At 32.9% G+C, this 24,658-nt stretch overlaps 1 protein-coding gene across 1 annotated transcript in view; it reads left to right on the forward strand.

Moving 5' to 3' along the window:
- CHD6 (choline dehydrogenase 6) overlaps positions 1-24,658 on the forward strand; it is a 44,283-nt gene extending 19,625 nt beyond the window's left edge. The window contains exons 13-27 of the mRNA XM_051212159.1: positions 1,653-1,933; positions 2,634-2,810; positions 4,350-4,460; positions 4,607-5,594; positions 5,918-6,127; positions 8,554-8,743; positions 9,532-9,967; positions 11,468-11,541; positions 13,408-13,700; positions 14,209-14,473; positions 16,448-16,980; positions 17,613-17,764; positions 18,758-19,906; positions 20,967-21,408; positions 22,826-24,658. Of these exons, the coding sequence (XP_051072310.1) occupies positions 1,653-1,933; positions 2,634-2,810; positions 4,350-4,460; positions 4,607-5,594; positions 5,918-6,127; positions 8,554-8,743; positions 9,532-9,967; positions 11,468-11,541; positions 13,408-13,700; positions 14,209-14,473; positions 16,448-16,980; positions 17,613-17,764; positions 18,758-19,906; positions 20,967-21,408; positions 22,826-23,643 (6,119 nt within the window). The 3' untranslated portion in view covers positions 23,644-24,658. The remainder of the gene's footprint in view (positions 1-1,652; positions 1,934-2,633; positions 2,811-4,349; positions 4,461-4,606; positions 5,595-5,917; positions 6,128-8,553; positions 8,744-9,531; positions 9,968-11,467; positions 11,542-13,407; positions 13,701-14,208; positions 14,474-16,447; positions 16,981-17,612; positions 17,765-18,757; positions 19,907-20,966; positions 21,409-22,825) is intronic.

Consider the following 24,658-nt stretch of genomic DNA (forward strand, 5'->3'; position numbering starts at 1 on the left):
CAAAAGAAAAATGAAAGTTCCTACTTCAATAATTTTCTTTTTAAAACTAGACTAAGACTTTTCGTTCCACTAGGTATCGAATGTCTTTTAGTATATCCTTTTCTTCTTTTCTATTAAACTATGTAACATGTACATTGTTCAGTAGTTTCCTCTTCTTTTTTTTCTTCATATTTTACTAAACTATATTTGGTTTTCAGTACACACACACACACACACACATACGTACGCTCACATACAAATAGTAACAAGTAATTCTATGGTCATTAAACTAAACTATTTATTTCTACACGAAACATCTATACGTATCAATTGATCCTTTCTATTTTTTGTTAAAAATATAAAAAGAATTATCAGTATGAAATATTTGTCTAAATTGTTAACAATTTCATACATTATCAACTAATGGTCATGAATGGTAATAATGATATTGCTAATAATCATATAAATTATTTGGTGACATTTAATATTAAGAGAAGAAGAAACGTGCCTTGTTTATTACTTTTCTTAAAATTCACCATTCAGATAATCGTTTTGTTTAATTAACAGTAACGATGATGATGATGATAACGATTATGTTATTAGTTTGTATAATAGGATGTTAACAACTTTTATTGATCGTAAACGAAGTAAGCAAAAGTTTTCATGATTTGATTTTTAATTCTTCTTGTTACCCATATAACACAAACTGGTTAATGGTTTTGGCAGCATTGTGTGTATAAATTCGTCTTAGATCCTTTTACGTTTAAATATGAATTAATAGACGAATATCATAATCCTGATTTTGAATCTTTGTATTATTGATGATAATTTTTTGACGGTATATTGTTTTCTTTTTTGGTTAAAATTAAACAAATAACTCTATAACTAATATTGTATAGTAAAAATCTTGATCTTTCAATAAGTTTTAAAGTAGGAATAAACGTACCAATTCCCATCTGTATTAAAACTTCTTGATGTATAGACAACACTCGACACTTCTTGAACATTAACCTAGTACTTTTTTAAAACACCAGTGATCAAATTTGTTCTTATTTCTAACCTGCCTTAAAATTAACAGTTTGAAGTAATGTTTTTTGAAGACTTTCTTATAATTACCGTTAACAAGTTCACGTATCATCGCCTACATACTTGTATATTTGTTGAGTGTGAAAAGCTAACTTTCAAATTTTTAGCACCAATTAAGATTATCTTCAAAAATCAAAGTAATCCTAGAATGTTTTCACGACCATTCGCTTATATGATAATTAGCATAAAGCAGAATACAATTTTCAGTCTGTGAATACGTTAACTCAAACACATAGTGGTCAAGATTGTAGTTGTTGAAACTACCACTTTTGACATATAGGATATGAGATCTATCTACCGTTAATTGAGTTAAACTGTGCACAAAATGAATAAGCTTTGTTTTGACAAAATTATTTTCGGAGGTATGTTCACATGACATTGCACTTGTATAAAATATTTTATCGTTTTGATTTTTCTGATATTTTGACGTTTGGTTTATTATTATTTCTCTACATTGACTCAGTTCATCATTTATATTAACATGTTATATTATTATTCTGTGTATTCCTTATGGCTTTAATCGATAATATGATGCCTGTTAATGATTATTTTTCTTCATTTTTTTATTTGTCTTTCTCTTAATTTAGACCCAGATAAATTTGTCTTTTTGTTGTGTACCAAAGCTGGTGGTTTGGGAATTAATTTAACTGCTGCCGATGTGGTAATTATTTACGATTCTGACTGGAATCCTCAAAATGATCTTCAAGCCCAAGCACGTTGTCATCGTATTGGTCAACAAAAAATGGTTAAAGTCTATCGTTTAATTACTCGTAATACATATGAACGTGAAATGTTTGATCGAGCATCTCTTAAACTAGGTCTAGATCGAGCAGTTCTTCAGTCTATGGGCAGTAAAGAAGCTAGACAAGTATGTGTACTAATGTAGTGATGGTTATGTTGATGGTATTTTCTGTCAATAATTAGAATCTAAATCAATGGTATGATAATTATTTTGTCGAGTAACTAAGTGTAATGTAATTTTCCAACTACAAGTATTATTGATTATATTCACACTTGATGGTGTGTATTAATTTCTGATTTCTCTATATTTATTGATTCAGTTTTACATCAAAACTCTTTTAACACGTAGTAATTCTCATCGTAAGTATACGTTTTTTTTTCGAGAAAAGTCATTTCAAGTTAAAATGGTACTAAAAATTTTAAGAAAAATAAGTTCAAATAAATTATGGTTACATAATTTTTTACATATTCATACATGTACGTCAAATGATCTTTGCTTTGTGTATCAAGTAATTACTGAATTTACGCGCTAGAAGTAGAAGGGTTTTGATCATTTATAATCATTTAAACGTTGGCAGAAATAAATCTTTTTCTCTATTTCAAACTCCAGACCAACCTCTTGTATATTCAGTAAGGCTAGATGAAGTGGATATGACTATAATGATTACATTTGACTGACTCAAACCTATATTGTAACAAAATTGAAGATGAGGATAAAACATTTCCTTCGAATATCACTTGGCTTGCTTCACTTACAATTACATCCGTTATTTAGTCTTCATCATCTCCTGAATTCAGTATATTTTCTCGATTTTTATTTCTCACAGGCTCAAATGACAAAGAAAGAAATTGAAGATCTTTTAAAGAAAGGTGCATATGGAGCATTAATGGATGATGATAAAGCTGGTGAAGATTTTTGTGAAGAAGATATTGATCAGATACTTCAATCAAGAGCACGTGTTGTTCAATTAGAACAAGGAAAAGAGAACTCTACTTTTTCTAAAGTAATGCTACTTTATGAAATTTTCATTTTGATTTTTTATGTTGACTGACTGATGCTGATCATTGGTTTGTCTTTTCAATGAAATAATGATTATCAATTTTTCTCTTTTATGTCATACACTGCTATTTAAATCTCTACATATTCATTTTTTATTCTAACTAGTATTAAGCAAATTAAGTTATCTTGTGATTTTATCATGTTCGATCTCGCAGAATATTCTGTTTTCTGTATTTTATATTCCTACAATTAAAATAGTCGAAATGTGCTGTTTACTATTTGTATAAATAACCTTTTTAGAAGTTTCCACAATGGAAATATATATCCTAGACATTACATATGAGGATGTGTGACAGACTAACTTGACTACGTGTTATTCTCAATATTATATCTGTGTTTGTGTTGTTTGCTTTTGTCGTGCTTAAGTTTTGGTAATAATTATTCAATATGCTAATACAAATCTTTAGTTCAGTAGTTTGTACACTTAACTGCCAACTGATAATTCCGTTTAGTTATTTAGGTAGTTTGTCTAGCTTTCATATAATTATTTTCACTCAACGCTTCACCATATAGACTGTTATATGTATATTGAATCACAATAGGTAGTGTATTCGATAAGTGGCTCCCAAATGCCCTGGTACGGTCGCCGGTGAGGAGAGTCCGCTCGTCCTCTCGAAATGCTTTCATATGGCCACGCTTATACAGCTAATTTCAGGGAAGTCCTACTCATTGCCTTCTCACGGGGTGGCTGTTGTTAACGAAATTGAGAGAACGAAAATCGAATGCTCGGCGCTTTAACCGGGTTGGTGGATATGGAGGATGTGAAAAACCCTGATTCCAAACCAGTTGTGCACTTGGTCTCCGAGATCCTGAGGGAACTAATGGAGTATGAATCACTTGTTGGTTACCGGCTACCATGGGACTGCATTTCTTTACGTTGTTTCAGTGCCTTGTTGATTAGAAATATAGGTCAAGGGTTCGGCGAGTTGCCCTCTACGAAAACTGCCTGCTTCGGTTTGGCTCCCTGGCAAGTATCCAAACTCTCACACAAATCGAATGAAGTGTGACGCATATGTATTTGGTGTCTCCAAACCAATGGTGCACATGGGCTCCAGTATCCTGAGTGAACAAATGGCATATGAACAAATCGTTGGTCACCGGCTACCATGGGACTGCATCTCCTCACGATGCTCCACTGCCTTGTGGATCAGACCTGTAGGTCAAAGGCTCGGGGTGTGGCCCCCTAAGAAAACCACCTACTTCGGCTTGGGCACCTGGGCAGTATCACAGCCCTCACACAAATCAAATGAGATTTGTGTGGCGCATATATATTTGGTGCCTCATTGTACCAATATCTATGTGTTCAAATAATAATAATAATAATAATAATCTCCATCTACCAGTATTTTTGTTTTAATAAATTCGAAAAGTAATGGCTAAAATGCTGAACCTTTTGTCTGTTCTTAAAGACTAATCGAATAATTAGAGTCTATTCTTCTTGTTCATTGTCTACTAATTTTTTTACTTTGAAATCTTATTTCAGGCGACATTTTCAATGTCAGATAACAGGAGCGACATTGCATTAGACGATCCGAATTTCTGGCAGAAATGGGCTAAAAAAGCTGGAGTCGATGAAACAGCACTAGCCATGAAAGTAGGTCTCGTTTTTGTTGTTTTTTTTTAGGTCGGATATAGTAATAGTTGTCTTTTCTTAGTTTAGTTCTAAGAATATATAGTCTCTGTAGTATTTCAGCGTCACTTCGGAAACCAGTTTTAACTTTATGTTCTGACTCCTTGTAGGATCTGATAGTCCAAACTCCACGTCAACGCCGTCAAACTAATCGTTATTCGTCAATGATGGTTAATGAACCTTCTAACATTCCAAGTCCAGCTAGCTTTAACATGTCTGATTTCGATGATAATGGAAACTCAAACAGTTCTGGTGATGAAACGGTTATTCAATGTTCATCAGGTCGAATTCGATCCCGTCGGAATCGACGAGCTGCTCGCAATTCACGAAAGTCAATACCAACTTCAAATATCAAGCAGGAAAAATCCCTTGTTTCAAAAGAACCTGATGGATGCATAGAAAGTAATCAAAACGTAATTGAACCGCTTGATCGAGCTGATCTTTTTCGAGTTGAGCGTTGTTTACTCACATGGTCCTGGGGTCAGTGGGAACAAGCAATTTCGTCTGTCACTTTTAAAAGAACTATGCTGCCATCTGAATTGGCATATTTTTCATGTGCGTTATTGGACTATACTTTGCAGTGTTTACCACCAAATTCAGATGTTCGCACACGTGCTATCTGTGAAACTCTTGCTCGTCCTGGTACCTGGAAACTTGATATTCATCAGGTGAATACTGTTGTTTCAGAAGCCACCGCTAAAATTAAATGTATGGCCCCTTCTATATCTCTTAATATCGATGTTGAAAACTTTGAAGGTCAAACACCAATGCTAGAACAAAAAGTGAACAAGAAAGATGACATGTCATCTTTCGAGTTGTTAACTGAGAATAAACGTTGTTTAGACTCTCCCATTCCTAGTGATTATAATGCGGTTGGCAGTCCAGTAGTAGATGATGTTTCATCAACTGATCCATTAAATACTGCAACAGTGAAACTAACTGCAGACGATACAGATATTGTGCATAATATGGTTAAATGCAATACCCAATTGGAATCATGTGAACCAGTTGAAAGAAATGAAATTCCTGAGAAAGATGAAGATGATATTGATGATGAGAATCCTATCAAAATAGAAGAAACCCAAATATCTCCTAGACGTAAGTTTAACGTCAATAAACTGTTGTTTTTTTATTCCTCACTTCATTAAAAATATGGCAATTACATGATTCAGATTGTATGATTGCTGAGGTCTATAGAAGCTTTGGTATATCTGTTTCATAGTAATAAATATGCATTAAGGTCAAAAGTGACTATAACCTAGTTTTCTCAATATCTACTTCTAATTGTTTTTTGCTTGATTATAATTTCAATAAGTGATTTCTTTATTCAATATCTTCATACTACTTTTATTCGTAATCAATATAACCATAAAACTCAACTGTTCTATTGTTGTTGCGTGTTTTTTCTATTCCATTTCAAGTTGCGGCATTCAAACCCGAACTTCTACTACCATCTGAAAGTTTCAAAAAGCATGTTCAAAGAGCTGGGGCTAGGCTTTTGAATCGTGTCGCTCTTCTATTCTTTTTACAATGTGATATTATTGGCATAAATCCTGCTCAAGATTTGATCTCGTCCAAATTAAGTCACACTGATTTCAATGAGTTAGCATCAAGTTTACCTCCGTTAGAAGGTATTTTGTAGACCGTTTTTTATTGTCTTTTGCATAAATTATTTTCAGGGAATTGTTTACGTTTTGACATTTTTAGTAGCTTATCCTATCCATCCACATTCGTATTTTTATGTGTGTTAGTTTTCTGCTTGTTACTGAATTATTATCATACATAATTTTCTCTGAAAATGGCATTCAATTTTCACGACTCCTGGCAGTTTTTCGACACAGCATCATTTTTACAGGCTCATTATTGATTTTGGGATTTTGAAGTCACATAATTTATCCGGTACATAAACCTGTTTATATGACTTGATATCAGTTACTGTTTGAATTGTTAATAGAGGCTATTAAATACTTTTATTAAAAAATTGAGAATGCTTCTACGTATTTTTTCTGGGCATACGTTTTTGAATGAGTTTACGAAACATTATTGAAACGCGATAATTTGATGATCGACTTAGTCATTTACTTCGATATCTGAACATCATAAGATTGTATTCATCCAGCCCATCTCCATGGTTTACCCGAGCGTAAACTTCGAGAGGATGAAAAAGATGACAGTCCACGCTGGTTCATTCTATATATTTCTATATATATATATATATATATATATATATATATATATATATATATTCAGCAAACAGTTCACCGATTGCTCAAATGGTCTCATAGTCATTGTGAATATTTTATCTTATCATACTTTCTTAACACATCATTAGTAGCTGTGTAAGTGCTGATGGTGGCGTGAGTGATGAGATCAGTTCAGGTATTGTGAAACCAGATCGGCTTTTACCAATCTAGGTTATCTTTGACGCCTTCGTGATGTTAGTCTGACTGTAAAATGTCGAATCTACAACTATTGTGAGACCTGGCCTCTCCGAGTTGAAGGTGTTGGACGACTCTGTGTTTGATCATCATTGTCTCTGGAGGACTAATGACGTTCAGTGGTAACACCATGCTAGTAACGAGAGTTCAGCAACGTGTGTTCGGGTACATCGACGGTCACCATCTTGAGAAACCGACTTCGGTGGCTTGGACATGTCCTACGAATGTCATCCCACAGAATCCCACGTCGTGCATTATTTGCCGACGTTGAGACTGGTTGGAAAACTTGCAGAAGTTATCAATCTCTGACATGCTGTCGTGGTATGAAAAGGAACTTCACAAGACTCGTTTCAGTTGGTCCTTCACGACTCCTTGACTGGGGTCCTAGAGATGGTGCAACACAGAGGCTTGAGACGTTATCAGATATCGCTCAGAATAGAAGTCAGTAGCGATCCTACAGTGACTCTCTCCATAAAAAATGAACGTAACTTCATTAATTGGAAGAATTCTTTCTGTTGTATTTTTTCTAACTGAACGTCCTAGAAACAGCTCTGATGGATGTAGATTATGCTGGCGTGGATTTGTTGCCCGGAAAAGTACCTTTCGATCTTGAGTATTGTCTCACTGAGCGACAATACCCAAGTCATCCAATCCGCACTTCATCAGTTGGGAATCAGTGTCTGTAGGTATGACATGTGCTTTGCACTTTCGAAGTGCAAAATACTTCTACAAGACTGACAGGACCCTGATCCTGCACTCACCATGGGTAATGAGAAGATAAAAGTAGTCGGGAAGTTCGTGTAATTGAAAGAATTCTTTCTGGTTGTATTTTTTCTAACCGAACTGTTTCTCCCATTATCTATGGTTCACTTTACCTACGTTAATCTGTCATTTTTCTAATCCTCTTCGTCAGTATTTTTTATTTTATCCTCCATGATCTTCACTCGTGTTGCTGATGTCTTGTTGCAACCTTATCCACTGTACGCTCTTAGCTTCTGGAATTTATGCTATATTTATTGATATTTTATCGTGTCAACTTGTACCTGAAATTTCTGATATTCAGCAATAACAATCTAATACGTCTAAGAGCTGGGATTCAGTGATAATTCGTTTTAACTATCATTAAAAAATGTCAGTTTATTCAGATTTAAGCGGTTAAGAAGTATACTTTCGACTCTTTAATCGCATATTTATTGTTTAGTCATTCAAGGTGACTTTCTTTTCTTTAACTGGGTTGTTTCATTATTCAACTTAATGCTATTATGACAATTAGCATTATAGAAGTTCCCTTTACTATATTCATGAATAGTTTATTAATTCTCATCATTTTATGAATTCCTGTCACTTCACTGATATCAGATGTAGCAACGTGGTCTAATGCTCATTTCTGCTAGGTTTATTCATTTTTCTTTTATAAGTGAATTTTGCGTATAAGTGAGATCACATTTTCTAATTTATCATTTATTTTATTTCCAGTATCAAGAGTAATGCTTAAACTATCGCTGTGTAATATTACGCCCTCCTCATTCCCAATTATTATATTATTTTAATCCGTCTGTAATTAATTATTACACTCAATTTATAAAGGTTTAAAATCGGTGTCATTTTTTTTCTCTTAGCTCTCGATTCAGATTTACCTGCTCCATGGTGGGATGCCTGTTGTGACAAATGTTTACTACTTGGTATTATGAAACATGGATGGGAAAAATATACAGCAATTCGTTTAGACCCTAAGCTATGCTTCCGTTCTCGTGCTGTTGAAATTGTCCAATCTCAATCTCCGACTGTATTAGAAGGTTTAATGAAGAAGTTAGTTCGTTTTATTATATTAGATAGATATTAACCATAATCATTATCTTGTAGTTTCTAGTTTATAATTTACAGTCGTTTACACTTACCATAATAACTAGGACATAACCGGCTCGCCTATTATGCGTAACATTACTACAAGTTTTTATAATTTTTTTGTATACGGTTATACGTTTTCTGTGAAATACCTCAGTCAATATTTTGACTATCTCCTCAATCTATGTCCATAATAATACTGGAAGACACTTAAAAATCTATTGGCTGTATTTAGCTAATTAAGGTTCATAAAGTTTAATAGTAGCTTACTGTTGTCCATATATAGTAATGCCTTTAGTTTTAAATATAAAAAAAACGTTTTAGTACTTTTTTTAGTCCTGTAGAAATAGTACATCTTTCCGGAAAATCGACGGTGGAACCCACCATTCTAATTCATAGTATTTATCGAACTGTCGTGATCGTGAAAAGATTTTAAAACCACTAAGTCAAGCTACATGCTATTGTGGTAAATATAACTGAACCTAAATACCTTTGGGGTATATTATCTGAATTGTATTACGATTGTATGATATCCATAAACTTTTACATAGACTACGTATTAATCTTTCTGATATATAAACAGACAAGTGATTTTATGGATTTCCTCTAAATGTGTTTTTACGTGTATGTGTTTTCCATGCTATTATTACGATGCCAAAGGATATTCGATCATTTGTTATTACTGTTCAGCAACTCCTTATGATTGCTAAAAACTGGTTGCACTTATCTACTCTTATTTCTGTCATTTCTAGTAATCTTGGTGAATCAGAGGTGGTTGCAAAAAGTCCAAACGGTGACTACGAGACTGAAGTGGATTTAATTAAAACTGATGATACAACTGAATCTAAACCAGAAGAAAATGTTCTTTCACTCTGTGATCCTCTCACCTTAGTTGTTCCTGAAACAACTTCAGAGAATGTTGACACAGCTATGGATGATGTGAAAGTTTCAGAGGTGGATGATAATAAATTACACAACCTAGGAGAAGACAATATTTATAAGCCGCTTGAAAAAGATGTATCATCTGTTCCACTAATGGATACCTCGAATAATGATAACAATATTTCAGATGATATTCTACTTGCTGCTCTCCCATTTCCTCAACTTGCAGATTTAAACTCTCGAGCTAGAAAACTTGTTGGCTTTTTCCAACGCATCAAAAGTCAACTAGAATCTGATTCATCTCGAGTTAGTTCAATAACTTAATTTTATATCATTTGCTTAGTTTTAAATAAATCTAAACATTGTGATAATAAACGATTTTATTTCAGTGTCAACTTTATTACTTTCTGGAACCACAACTGATAGCCATAACTTTTCTACTTTAAATTATATGAATCATTAAAAAAAAATTTTCAGGTTTTATTTTATTGAATTTAGTGTATTTTATTTTTATTCTATTTCAACACATAAATATTGGTACAAGAGGGCACCAAATATATATGCGCCACACAAATCTCATTTGATTTGTGTGAGGGCTGTGATACTGCCCGGGTGTCCAGACCGAAGCAGGTGGCTATCTTAGGGGGCCACACCCCGAGCCTTTGACCTACAGGTCTGATCCACAAGGCAGTGGAGCATCGTGAGGAGATGCAGTCCCATGGTAGCCGGTGACCAACGATTTGTTCATATGCCATTTGTTCACTCAGGATACTGGAGCCCATGTGCACCATTGGTTTGGAATCCGGTTAAAGCGCCGGACATTCGCTTTTCGTCCTCTCAATTTCGTAAACAACAGTAATGCCACGAGAATGCGGTGAGTAGGACTTTCCTGGCAGACGCTGTATACGCGTGGCCGTGTGAGAAGATTTTGAGAGGGAGGGCGGGCCCACCCCAATTTCGGCCATACCAGGGCATTTTTTAATATAAATCAGCGTATTTGTTTTACTCATACTGACAAATTGGAATTTTTATTGATCCAGATCCCAGTTGATTGTCGTGAATAAGTATATCCAAATAAATATATTGTTCATTTATTCATTTAATTATGACACTACAACTGTTTATTCACCATTCATCACAGGAAAAATGAAATGTTATAGTCGCGATGAAGTATAAGTAAGAAAGCTATTGCCAAAAATGATTGTGTTTTTCTAAAAAAAAAAACAGAACTACCAATAACATGATTAAAATAGATTTCATCAGTTTGACTGACAATGAATTATATGATTTATTGAGCATGTATTAAGAAACAGCTGTAGGTTTACCATGAATCTCCGTTCTAAGCCGTTTTCGATGATGCTTGAAACTACTTATTCATACTGCTTTGACTAGATTCCCACGTAGTAATAATAACTACTCAAACGATGCTAACCATACAGATCTCTATAATTCTCCATTAAATAATTATTTATTTGTAATTTTTACTAAAAAATTTGAATCATGTGGATAATCACATCTCTCAGAAAATGATTTCATAAAGCTACTTTTTAGACAGTCAAAGTGACTGTCATCCATTGAGTGGCATTGAACAATACATAAGTTATCTTTTATGATAATAAATTCCAAATTCAATGAGACTATCCAGATAATTAATTAAAAGTCTCCTAATCATTAGGCCTTTTTATACATTTTATCTTATACACTATTACTGTTAGTAAAACTTTGTGAACAATATTAATTATCAGCAGTATATTACATTGTAATCTTCCTTTACTGATTCATTTAATATATTATGTCTTATTTCAGCATATCCCTAAAGTTGAAATTGAAGAGTCTGTAACATGTTCACCTGTTGTAAAACTTTCGGAACCAAAAATTTTGTAAGTTAATTATTTTATTTTTTTCTTTTATATTAACTTCGATTGTTTGTGGGTATTAACGGAGCAAATAATTCGGTCTTAAGATTAATACTTTTAAATAGAACAATCCATAGTGTCTATTTAAACATTTCATTTCATAAACTCAAATTTAAGTTGCTAACAGTGGTAGATAGGGAAATATAGATCTAGGTTATTTTGATAGTTGCTACTTATATAAAATAGGTGTATCTGTAATTCTGACAGAAGTTTTATTTCATATTATTTTTATAAATAACGTCTGGGGGTTTTTGTGTTATAAAGTTGAGGTGGAAATATTGTTTTTTTTTCTTGGATGAATATTTTTTTATCAATTAATTTAACTTAAGAATCGAACCTCATATCCAGATTTGGATTTATGATGTGTGGTGTATTTACGTTTACAAAGCTGTTTAAATTTACTGGCTTAGTTTTTATTGTTGAAATATCTTGAATTTATTAATTGATTTCTCAAGTTGGTAAACACCATGTGGTGTTATAAGTTTTTCCCTCCGAATTCATTTTTGCTATCATCGAATAATACTCGTGATTTCGATATATTATCACTTCTTTATCCTTGTCTAAAGATAAGTGGTGAAAAAACACTATTTCAAACTCCAATCTACATAAACCTGCCATCTGATAACAGAAACTTATTCATTCAGTTATTCCTTTTGTAGAATAAATAAGTTGATTTCAAATATTTGAGATACTGATTCGAAACAATACAGCTAGGAAATGATTACATCTGCGTAATATAAAGTATTTGATTCACTTGAAGAAAATATTTTAATAATCATAGATACAGCTAACCATGGAGAACAAAATTTTCCTATTTAGAAATTCCACAGTGTGGCGTGAATCGAAACCCCTAAATTTGTATAAGCCACTTTTTTTCTGTTTTATATCTGCCAAACAAACAGACGTGTTCAGTTTTTCACAGTAGATTATGAATTACGGAGAGTTGAGAACATGATATAAATTGACACTAATATGTATCGTTGTAAGTTGTCATGTTTTACATTACTACCTAAAAAGAGCAAAATTAATAATGCTAACTGAAGTGAATAACTGGAAAACAGAATTGAGTTAGAAACAACGAGTCAAAGATCTGATACTCATAAGATAAGGAATAAGTGTGTATATGTAGCTGTAATTGATTATAACCAATATCTCTTAAAGTTTGCATACAAGGATTTTGGTTATTTTGCAGATCACTATCTCATAGACTGCGATGTTATGTAAAGCCTTATCATAAGACTATATCCAAGCTGTTTTTAGCACTTTGTTTTTCTGTGAACGGTATATTATGATAGTGTACTGTAAATCTTGTTTCACTCTTAACTTGATGTTATGCTATCAATTATTCAAAGACTTGCGCATATCCTTTACTTTCAGTATATATTTTGCGCATACATGAAGTAATATAAATAAAAGCTGTAGAGCATTATACTTTTCTTATAACAACCGTTTAGATATATGGAAGACTGTAGCATTGCTTTGTTGCTTAAACGTAAAAGATTTATAGTTTAAACTCTTCTTTTAATAATGAGTTTAGCGCCTAAACTATTGACCTATGTCTATTAAACAGATACACCATATAAAAGCGTTCCCCTTGATAATACATGATGAAATAAATACAAATGAAATCGGTTCAGATCGTTAGTTAACACAAAGTAATAAACATTTGAGACTAGATCAATATCACCTTTGATAAGTACGTAAACTTACTAGTGTTTACCGCATATTTAAGCATTTTAAAGCATTACGCCCAGCGTAGATATGTAAGTTTACTGCTAAATCTCTGTTTTTTTTTGTGTCATTTCACTAAATTTTTCCGCTGTGATTTAGAAAATGGACGCGTAGAGAAGAAGCTGACTTCTATCGTGTAGTATCAAGCTTTGGTGTGGAATTTACTGAAATTCCCCCAACAACAGATACTGATGAAGTGTCGAAATCAAACACTACTGATGTTATCGATGAAGAGTCAAGGCCGTCATCGAAACCACCAATTCCAAGAATATATAGTTGGATTAATTTCCGACAACTTGGTAATCTAGGTCGGAAATCTGATCAAGCGCTAGTTGAATACTTTCAAGCTTTTTATCGAATGTGTCAACGCGTCTGCAAAAAAGAACTTACTGGTACGTTTATCTTATTTTGTCCACAAAAACTGAATATTTTCTGGTACTTAACGTTCCTTTTTTTATTTCCCTATAAATGCAGATCAAACTGTGCTTTATTGTTTCATCATTCACATAGTGAATAATACTTAGCTTTCACTTCAAATGTTGCGTCATTCCTCATAACCTAGTTAGTCATTATTCAAATGTCAAACCTATTTTCTCGATATTGGCCATAAATATTTTGTTCACTAATTTTGGTGTATTACAATCGCAGAGTGTGTCTTAATGTTAGGTTTCTACTAGGAATTAACATTTTTTCAATATTGCTATATATAAATAACGTTTTCAGAATCCTCTCATCTACTCAAATAGAGTATTTGTGCCTGAGTAAGTCCTCCGTTTAGAGGTTGACTGTTTTTCCCCATAATTATAATTTATTTGTTAGCTCCTTTAGTTTTGTTCTATTATTTCATTTAAATACCTTGAGTTATATTTTATTGAAATCATTGTAATTATAAATTTTCAGTCTTTGCAGAACCTGCTTCCACTATCGCTACTACAACAACATCGGGATCAAGCGATTTAGGCTGTGAACTTGTGATTGATCCTATTTCTGAAGAGCGTGCTAGTCGTTGTTTGTCACGTATAGATTTGTTAGTCCGTATTCGGAATAACATTCTACAACATCCTGATTTGGAGGAAAGGCTTAAATTATGTCAATCTAGTTCTGATCTCCCAGGTTGGTGGATACCTGGAAAGCACGACAAAGAATTGTTGTTCGCCGCAGCAAAGTAAGTTGATAAAAAAGGATGTAGATGCTATTCTTTCTTAACTACATTTAATAGTTTGAATTCTGTCAGTCAGTCACTAAGTAGAACCTAGTACGTATATGCATCGGTTCAGTTTACCATACCCCACTACCTAAGAGAGACGAAATTGTCAGGCCCAGTCTCAGAATAGTAGAGAATAGTAACAGTATGAGTGGTAGTTGAAAAGCTTAGACATGGAAGATACGATTTGAGGAAATATAAATGAGTGAAATAATAATAAAAAATGTTATGAGGAATTTAGAATGTCGGAATTTGGGCGAAGACAAATAATGCATGCACCTGTAAACGATTTTGAACCATGTCGTGCAAGTATCTAACCATTGGTCATGATAATCACACGGACCCCAACCAGCTAGTTTACACCTATTAACATGGCTAAGTCCAATTGTCGGTGACTTCGTGGACTGATGCCATGTTTAGGTTTGCCCACTCCCAGTTTTCTTACATCAGAAAACATTGTCCGTCTAGGTAGGCATGATTGGGCATGCATAACACATCTCAAGCACCTCAATTGAAGAGGACATACTACTCCATCAATCGATTTCCCATATTTACCCAGTACTCTATTCCTAATCCAAGCGTTACTTACTTCGTGGTTTGAATTCATGTATTTAGTCTAAAAAATTACTTTTTATAATTCATAACTTTAATTCAATTCAATAATTCAAGTAAGTTTATTAATTTTCATACACATAGTTCCTTTTATCATTTTGAAAAGAGCAAGAACAAAGATTCTAGCAGAATAGCATGAATTCATTTTATTTCGTAGGTTCTCATCAGCTGCTTACAACCTGTGATATTTAAAAATCATAATTGCATAATGGGTTTAAATTACTTACTGAATATTGTAAATATATATCTAATGTGAAAGAATATTCTACAACATTAATTGTGACAACAGTTCAAAAGTGGGTTAGAAACAATTGATTACGTGATGAATAACATTGAAGGAATGTAGTGAGTAAAGTTCAGTTGAAAGATTAATAATTTGAAAGATAGTTGAAAAAATAAAGCAGAGTCAATGATGTAATAAATGCAAAAAAAAAGAAAAATAAAATTTTATGGTACAGTGAAGGAATATTTGTCACCAAGGCAAGAAAAGATTAACCACCGTCTCCTTTTGAATACATAGGTCAGGTTTTTGACGCCTGATGGCAATAGCTTCAGCAAACTTCAGAAGACTGGAGTTTGGCTGCTTACTAATCACCCTAAAGGATTGTAAGGTATCTACCTGACATATTCAGTAAGCAATTTAAACCCATTATGTAATTATGATTTTTAAATATCACAGGTTGTAAGCAGCTGATGAGAACCTACGAAATAAAATGAATTCATGCTATTCTGCTAGAATCTTTGTTCTTGCTCTTTTCATAAGTTTATTAAGGTGAATACACGTTAATCTATAAAAATTACTTTGTAAACTTTAAGGTAATGACACGAAATTCTATGTGATTGTACTTTAGGACTATCACACTTTCCTTCTATCTATTTCACCTCTTAAGGGATAATTTTTTATGCCCATCGGTACCAATTTATTAAAGATACACTTCGTATATAATAAGACTGGATTTTGCCGTAAAGTTGTGAACACTATTCGGACTTTAATGTATTTCTCTATTGGTTATCAAATTATTATTAGTGAATATATCATCGGTGATTAAATCAGGCTAGAAAATGTTTTTTGTACGAACTCCTTGCTTTTATGTGAAGATAATTATTGAAGTTGAGCAACAAACATAAACTTAGTCGGATGCAATTCGATGATTGATTTGATTACATAGTTCAGATATTAACTAGGTTTAACTTTTTCTTCAGTTATCGAGTGATATTATGTAAGTGTATCCAGAGAGAAGAGAATTATCGTTATGAAAAACTACTTTCTAGTGTTTGTATTTTGGGACATAATATTGAAGTTTTATTTATTTTTGGTGATAGGCATGGATTAGCTCGTACTGATCTAAATATTCTTCAAGATTCGAACTCGAGTTTTGCACGAATAGTTCAGTTAATCCGTGACAAACTAGCTCATGACCCAGCTGTTACAGATTATCCAGGCGACTTGAATGCTAATCAATCAAGTAGATCAAGTATAGCTGCAGCTGCTGTGTCAGCAGCTCGTTCAGCTGCAGCTCAGCTATTGAAAGAAGAAAAAGGAGAAGAACAAGAAAGTCCTGATCTCTCTGAAATACCGTCATCTGAACTAAATGTAGAAAAAGTTGATGTACCAGATAAATTAGAATACAATCAATTAGAAAATTATTCTCCGATAATTTCTACAAATTGTCAAGATCCTGTCACTATTAAAGATGACAATGAAGCAGATTCTGTTACTTCTGAAATTGTTGTCGCACATGATGTTACAACTCCATCTGGTGTGAATAACACTGAGAATGATCTATCATCAGATATGAATCATATTGTCAATGAGAAAAATAATGTCAAAGTCACTATCAAGGAAGATCACTCAGGTATTTAATTTCGTTTGTTTTATATATCTATGTTTAGCTGTTTGTTTATTAATTTCATATTCTTTGTAGTCATTTGTAAAAAATACTTCACTGAACGCCTAGTACATCGCATATCTCTATATTTACGCATTGAGTTTGTAACCCAAAGTGTGTAAAGCATGTACTCTCAGTGTTCCACCTTATTTAAAGGAAATTAGACTACTCTACCTATATTATATTAAGTGTAAATTAAACTTTAAATAATTAAGTATTCTTATACCAGAAATATTTTCAAAGGTAATTGTTTATTATTATTAGTATTATTAATTAATTGTTAAACCCTATTAAGATGTCATTGTAATTCTACTGTTATTAAATTAATCGATTTCGCAAAACAAAGCTACTTACTCCTGATGTGGAATATAGCCATTAACAAATTTCTCTTTGTAATCATCACTGCGATGGTTACTGCATATCAAAATAATAATTACCATGTCTGTGTAGAGAAATGAACAGTTTGTTTTGTGATCAACAAAATGTTTTACGTTAACTTCCGAATTCCCAACAGATTTCCGTTTTTCATTTTTGTAGTATTTTTAATATGTTTAATTTATCTTAAGAATTTTACATTCTTTCAAATTCTGCTTCCTTAGTTGATGGTGCGAACAGCACTGATATCATTAAAGTCGGATCTGACTCGACCGTTGCTGAATGGTCTATCAAATTCGCTACTAATCTGGCGATCTCATGGCCTAAAGACAGGACTATTCAACATCGCTTAGAACTCATTTGTCAAACTGTTGAAGTAAGATGCTGTTATATTCAATTGTTTTTTAGGAATTCTTGATATTGTACCTGCTCTTTTGGTATAGTGTTCTCAACAACTACGCGTTCTTACATACCTATCCGCCTTTCTTAATTTACATAACTAGAGGGCTATCACACTCAGTTCCTTATTCGTCTTCAACTGTTTTGTTTATGAACAAAAGCATAAAATCTTGTTAAATTTTGTTTTTATGAAACAAAGTTTTTTCTATCTTGGTCATGTACATCAATTTTTCAATTTACCATGAAACATAAAGATATTGATTCCCTTACCAGTTGTCGAAATGTTACGAATCATGTGTTACACTTTTGTGGATATTTATGAAATCGTGTCTAGTCGATTTCAACAACTTGCTTAGAGTGGACCTTTGATAGATCTGAATTTTTGAAGTTGCTTAATCCAGTCAGTCAGTCACAAACTGGAACCTAGTACGTATATGCATCGGTTCAGTTTACCATACCCCACTACCTAAGAGAGACGAAATTGTCAGGCCCAATCTCAGAATAGTAGAGAATAGTAACAGTATGAGTGGTAGTTGAAAAGCTTAGACATGGAAGATACGATTTGAGGAAATATAAATGAGTGAAATAAGAATAAAAAATGTTATGAGGAATTTAGAATGTCGGAATTTGGGCGAAGACAAATAATGCATGCACAATACAATGTAACCTTATCTATTTCAGTAGTTCCTTGTCCATAAAGAACTGGATACTATACTCTAAATGACTTGAAAGTAATCATCTGTTAATAATAAAAATTTGAAATTGTATCAGAATTTATAGCTTTAGATGTGTCAAAATTATTGTTGTCTCTAGTGTTAGTTGACTAATTTAATTAAAAGTCAATCATTAAATATTCTTCATTTAAATTACAAAATGATTATCTTAATGAATGTTTTTATTCAGGAATGTGTCATTTCATGTAATATTTTCACTAAAAAAACCACCAGAATTTTTAATGTGTTGTTTTTAGACTAACGAATGGCCGAATCCTCGTCGTTTCATTACACCAATTACCACTGCAATTTCAGTTTCATCATCTGTGGCAAATTCCACTCGCTCACATGCTGAGTCAAAAGTTACAGGTTTGAATAGTGTATTCCCTCAAAATTATCGAAGTTCATCGTCATTATCCCGTGACAGTTATTCCTTGTCATCTAGCAATTCTAGAAGAATTCCAATGAATGCCTCTCATGTTTCATTACCTCGAAAACAGTATGGTCTACCCGTTTTTTCTTCTGAAATGACCTCTAATTCACTTGATTCAACATGTGACCTGAAGTTATCCAATTTAACAGATATATCATCTGTGGTTACGAATAGTGAGTTTGACGATTCACCACAATTCGATTTCTCTATGAGTGAGAGGCATATTAATTCATCACACTGTAAGTCAGCGTCCTTGCAATCCTATTCTACTGAGACACAGTCGGCAGCCGCCATACCGACGGATCCTGATGAGAGTATTTCTACGTCTGCCAACATTCCATTAAATCTAAACGACAATCAGTTACCCTTTATTTCTAATCCCACGAACGAGAATACTTTGGTTGATCGAAACCGTGGTCGAATTCGCAATCGAAGTAATCGATCTAATTCACTTGGCAAAAATTTGTTTACTAGTCGTGATAAATGTCAAACCAATTCTGATTCTGATCAAGAAATCGTATCATTTCGTGATACAACTTCAAATTCAGAACACTTTTCACAAAGTTCCAAATCGTTGTCGATTTCTGCCAGTAATCCAGTGTCTGATGACAATGACTTTTCAATGCCACCACCCAGTATGACATCTGCACCACGCTCTATTTCTGGAACGAATAATCGTGGACGTAAAAGAAAAAGTGATACTTCTAAACTTCCATCGGATTCAAATTCAACATTTACAAAAGTTCCTTACAGTTCTAAACGTGAACGTCTCAGTTCATCTAAAATTGAGTCGAACAATAATGATTTACAGAAAGCTTCTCAGAATGTTAATTCTGACATTTGGGATGTGCGTGTCCCAGTAATTAGTTTAGTTGATGGTTCTTTAATTTATGGTGATAAAGCTCCTGAACGAAGATCACTAGAATCTTGGTTGGATGCAAATCCAAATTATATGCCATATTCAGTAGAGGTGGTAAGCGGTTCTGTTTAGAATAATTTTATAACCGTTCTTAAATTATTTATAAGTCAATTGTTGTATTATTTCTTGTAATAAAGTGAGAAAATCTTTTATTCATAATTGGTATTTACTGTGTTTAGTGAAGAGTAAAATTGTTTTCTTTATCTTAAACTTTACTCACTGATATGATCTCACAGTGTATATAGTTGACAAATCTATTTTTTAGATTTTTACATGTTTCATTTATTAAGATGAGAATGAGTAACAATTTTGTATTTGAACTTTGTACTATATCAACTAATAATCTTATTATTAAGTCATAATCAAGTTATTGCTATTAATGGAAAGGGGGACTGAAAGTTCTTAACTATTAATGGATAAAAGGATACTCTTAATAGTATTTTTCAGCTTTGGAGATTCTTCTAAAGTATGAGAAAAATTTTTCATTATCTTTTATACTGAATATATTTTTATATTTTAAGATGTGATATTCGCTTCTCTTAACTAGAGGTTATTGTTAAAAGATTGTTTCTGTCAATGACAACTTGAACATATACACTTTTGTCACTTGCAACTGATTGAGGGCTGTTTTTTTATCTGAAACATATGTGTTAATGTGAACCTTAAAAGTTCTTATGTTGTGCGTTTAGCACATCAAGATCAAAGTGTGAAGAAATAAAAATTATGCTGAAAATAAGTGGTTTACCACTAATAATAAGAAAAAGGGATTAGAAGAAAAACCAGTCCACTTGGCATACAGAATAACACACTGTTCAAGACTTAACTGCTACTGATTTCGACCACTCACTATCAAGGAATTCTAAACTAAGCTTTTAAAGAAATAATTCCTGGTTTCTTATCATTCTTTGTAGTGTATTGATTTACAAAATAGTTTTCTAACTAGATGTGGTAATCATTTATCTTTACATTTTTAACCTTGTTTTTCAGTATAACTGGTTTTAGGTTTCTGTCCCATATTCCTACACAAACCAATTAGCTTACACTAATTTATATTCTAAATTTTCTTAGTATTGTAGTGTATATTTTTCACTGCTTATATTTTTGAATATTCCAGGAGGATCGTGCAATCTATAATCGTGTTGCAAGTGCTAGGGGTCAAGATACAAGTAATATGGAGGCATTAGCCTATAAACATTATCTAAATAGTTTACTGGCTAGTGCAGCAACCAGCAGTGGTGTCGGCAATAACAATGTAACAACATCCAATTCTTCATCGTCTGTTGTTGCTTCGCAGGTTAATAATTTCAATACACAACAATATTTACAACAACAACAGTTATTAAATACATTTGGCGCCTATGCTCGTCATCCAGCATACGCTAATTTGATCGCTTCTGCTTTAAGTAATTGGCAGTCCATTTCCTCCGTACCATCATCATCCACTGCTACCTCTGGTACTGGAGCTGTCTCTGATACTACCACTTCTAAATCACGAGTTCCCGTCTCCACGAGCTGTGCACCGTCAACGTCTCGTTCTTCGAAATCCCGTTCCACTGGTAAAAATATTTTATCAAATTGTTATCGTGTCTGTGTTTCGATCTTTTTAGTCTTTTTTTAGCGATGATACCCATTTAGATGAGTTTTAATCGATCATAAATGTAATTGGTTATTAGTTTTCAATTCCTAAACATGTAAACCTTGCCTACGATGTGTCATTTTGTAAAGTATCCTGTTAAGTTGTTTAGCTGTATAAGATTGGACAAGAAAATTCTTAAATAATCAAATAATTAAAAATAGCATAGTATTCTTGTTAAATTAAGTTGATCACTTACTAGGAGTTTATAGGTTAACAGTACATGAAGGAGAGGCTTATACATGGTATTTTAGTAAACGTCTAAATAATCATTTTTTTGTAAATGGATTTTTAAAGAAAATAATTAATACTAGTGGCAACGTTCTTAGTGAAATAATTATGTTGGTTACAAAGCAACAAAGCTTACTTTAATGCTCATACCATTAAGCACCAATCGACAGTCTGTGGTTTATATCGTTTTATAACTATAATGATGGGTTTGTCGAGCTTTGCTTATACTAATACTTCACTGAATTATGTATTGATTCTAGATTAAGATAAAAATAAAAAGATGAATGCAAATAAACTAAAATATAAGTGATCCGCAATAAACCGTTTTAACTTTTCATCAGTTTGATCTCAAAATATACTATGACTAGCAGTAAAATTGCAATTTTACTTCAACTTTCTTCGCTATCATATGAATAAAGTATTTACAGTATGTCATGTTGAGTCCTCAGTCAAATCTATTCTCAGCATAAATCAATTACAAATTGATAAAATAAATCACAGATGAATCGTTGATTACAGTATGTAAAATTATTATGCCTATATTATTTATTAGTAATCACTGTTAGTCCCTTTTCCCTGTATCTCATTGGTTAAACTAATTATCGAATAACTGGCTATGGTTGGAATGAATTTTGCTTGGACAGTCATTTTGAACCTTTCATTTATTTTACGTTTGATTGCTTTGTAATTGACTGTTGTTGTCGTCTTATCTACCTTGAATGTAAGCTTAAATTTAACGAATCATGATTTATTGTAGAAACACATATATATTCATATATAAATATTTCCGAGTGACCAAGACAGTCTTTAACTCAAATGGATCTCAGGTGTGTTATTCAAGTGAATTCAGCCGCTATTCTAGTAAATCTGACATAGCATCTAAGTTTTATTTCGGATAATAAAATAGTATTAGTTTATATCCATCAGTGAAATAGAAGACTTAAATTCATTTTGTTTCCTCTACTTAAATTTGTGGCTATTTTTTTAAATATAACCTATATTGTGTAATTATTTTAAATCTTATTTCGTCATGCAGAAATTGTCTCTTCTATTTCATATTCTTTATGATTCATAGCTTCCTTTTACTTTATTTTTCATCATTACAACAGGAAATCGTTCGGAAAGTTCTAGTCGCCGACGTGATCCTGTCGAAGTGACAGATACCCCCCTCAATTGTCAAGCATATCCATTTGTTCCCGAGAGGAATTCCGGTGGTGGTACTCCAACAATACAAGATCCATTCCAATTAAACACTGGTAACCAACGGATGGATTCAATGTTAAATGCTGTATATCAGCAGGCTGCTGCAATGAATCTGGCTTATATGTGCAATCCTGTAACTGCAGCAGCTCTATATAGTCAACTTATGTTAGCATGTTCTGGGTCAGTCATTCCACCTGATATCGGATCATCTAATGTTAATTTGACATCTAACGCTTTTGCTTCACAACAAGCCACTCTGGCTTCTTTGTATGCCAACTACTTGTTGTCAGCTAAACAAATGCAACAAAGACAGGCGACCCAAACGACTAATCACTGGGATTCTCAACAACTCCTCGCATCTTTAGCTTCAACTTTAATGTCTGCTTGTGGAAATTCCGGAGAAATAGATACTACAGCTCTTTTGTCAATGTTTAGTGGAGCGGCAAATTCTTCACTTGGAATCGGAACAACGTCTACTCCTGTTAAACATTCAAGCTCTCAACAGCAATCATGCACTCAACCAGAAAATAGAATTCATCCACTCCCAACATCTCCTACCCCTGCTTCTGAAATAGCTAGCTCTGTTTGTTCAGAGCGAGAAACTCAGGATTCCGGAGATACCAGACAAACTGTATCTTGTAGACATGCTGATCAATCTCAGGATAAATATGATAGTACTAAAGAGTATGAAGAGAGTCAAGCTATTTTAGATCTCAGTAAATAATGATTTTACTTTCTTCTCCAGGCTTTTGTGTATCTATAGTATGGTAATCAGTATATATATATATATATAAGTTGCGTGTGTTTTTATTTGATAATCGCCTTTACAAATTATTTCTACTTCAACTCGGTGCGTTATCCAATCTTCTGTTTGCTTTCTGGGCATTTCACATTATTATTATTATTATTATTCGCTTTTCCTATTATTCTTTTCTCTACTCCAAGTATCTAAAACTTCACAAATATTGCTTTTAAAATTTACTTGTTTAATAAATGGTGTTTCAAGCGATTTTAATGTGTATTTATTGTGTGCTTAACTCAGTCCAAAATATGTATGATAATAATGCGTTTATATTCCTCCTCATCTGTACGTTTCTGAATTATAACTCATGAAAAAGTATGCCCTGTTCATATCGTATGTTGTCCTCTTTTTCCAGCTATCGATTAAACTATTTAGAATTTTTTTTTTGAAAAAAAAACTAACACAGTCCCAGCGTTTTCAACAAATTATTTTCAATTCTCTCCCTATTTCAATTTTCCTGACTTTTTCCACGTTTTCCTCCTCTTACATATACACGTTTGTATATGTGTGTTTGTGTTCACGGATTTATCTTAGTTGTTATACGTTAAAACCATACGTTGCTGTCTAAGAACACTTTGTATCTGATGCATTTCTCTTCCGTTTTCTTTTCCAACAAAACTCAGTATGCATACGCATGTATGCATAGATATACATATACATAGATATATTGCTTCTCTAGGTATTTAAAATAATGAGTTTCTCAAGTGTTCAGCGTATTGTCTCTCTTTTTTTAATTCTGTTTAATTGTTATTATAAGCAGAATGTTTTGGTGATTTGTAACATGAACCTAGTTTAAAATATTTATGATGTTCATTATTATCTATTGTCAGTGTATTTAAAGCAAGTTGAAAATAACATGGGATTTTCTAATCATTAATATTTACTTAGAATTTAATAGCTCTACACTTCTACATGTGTACTACTGTGTAGGAATTCC

Source organism: Schistosoma haematobium, chromosome ZW, assembly GCF_000699445.3.
Source record: "Schistosoma haematobium chromosome ZW, whole genome shotgun sequence".
NCBI lineage: Eukaryota > Metazoa > Platyhelminthes > Trematoda > Strigeidida > Schistosomatidae > Schistosoma > Schistosoma haematobium.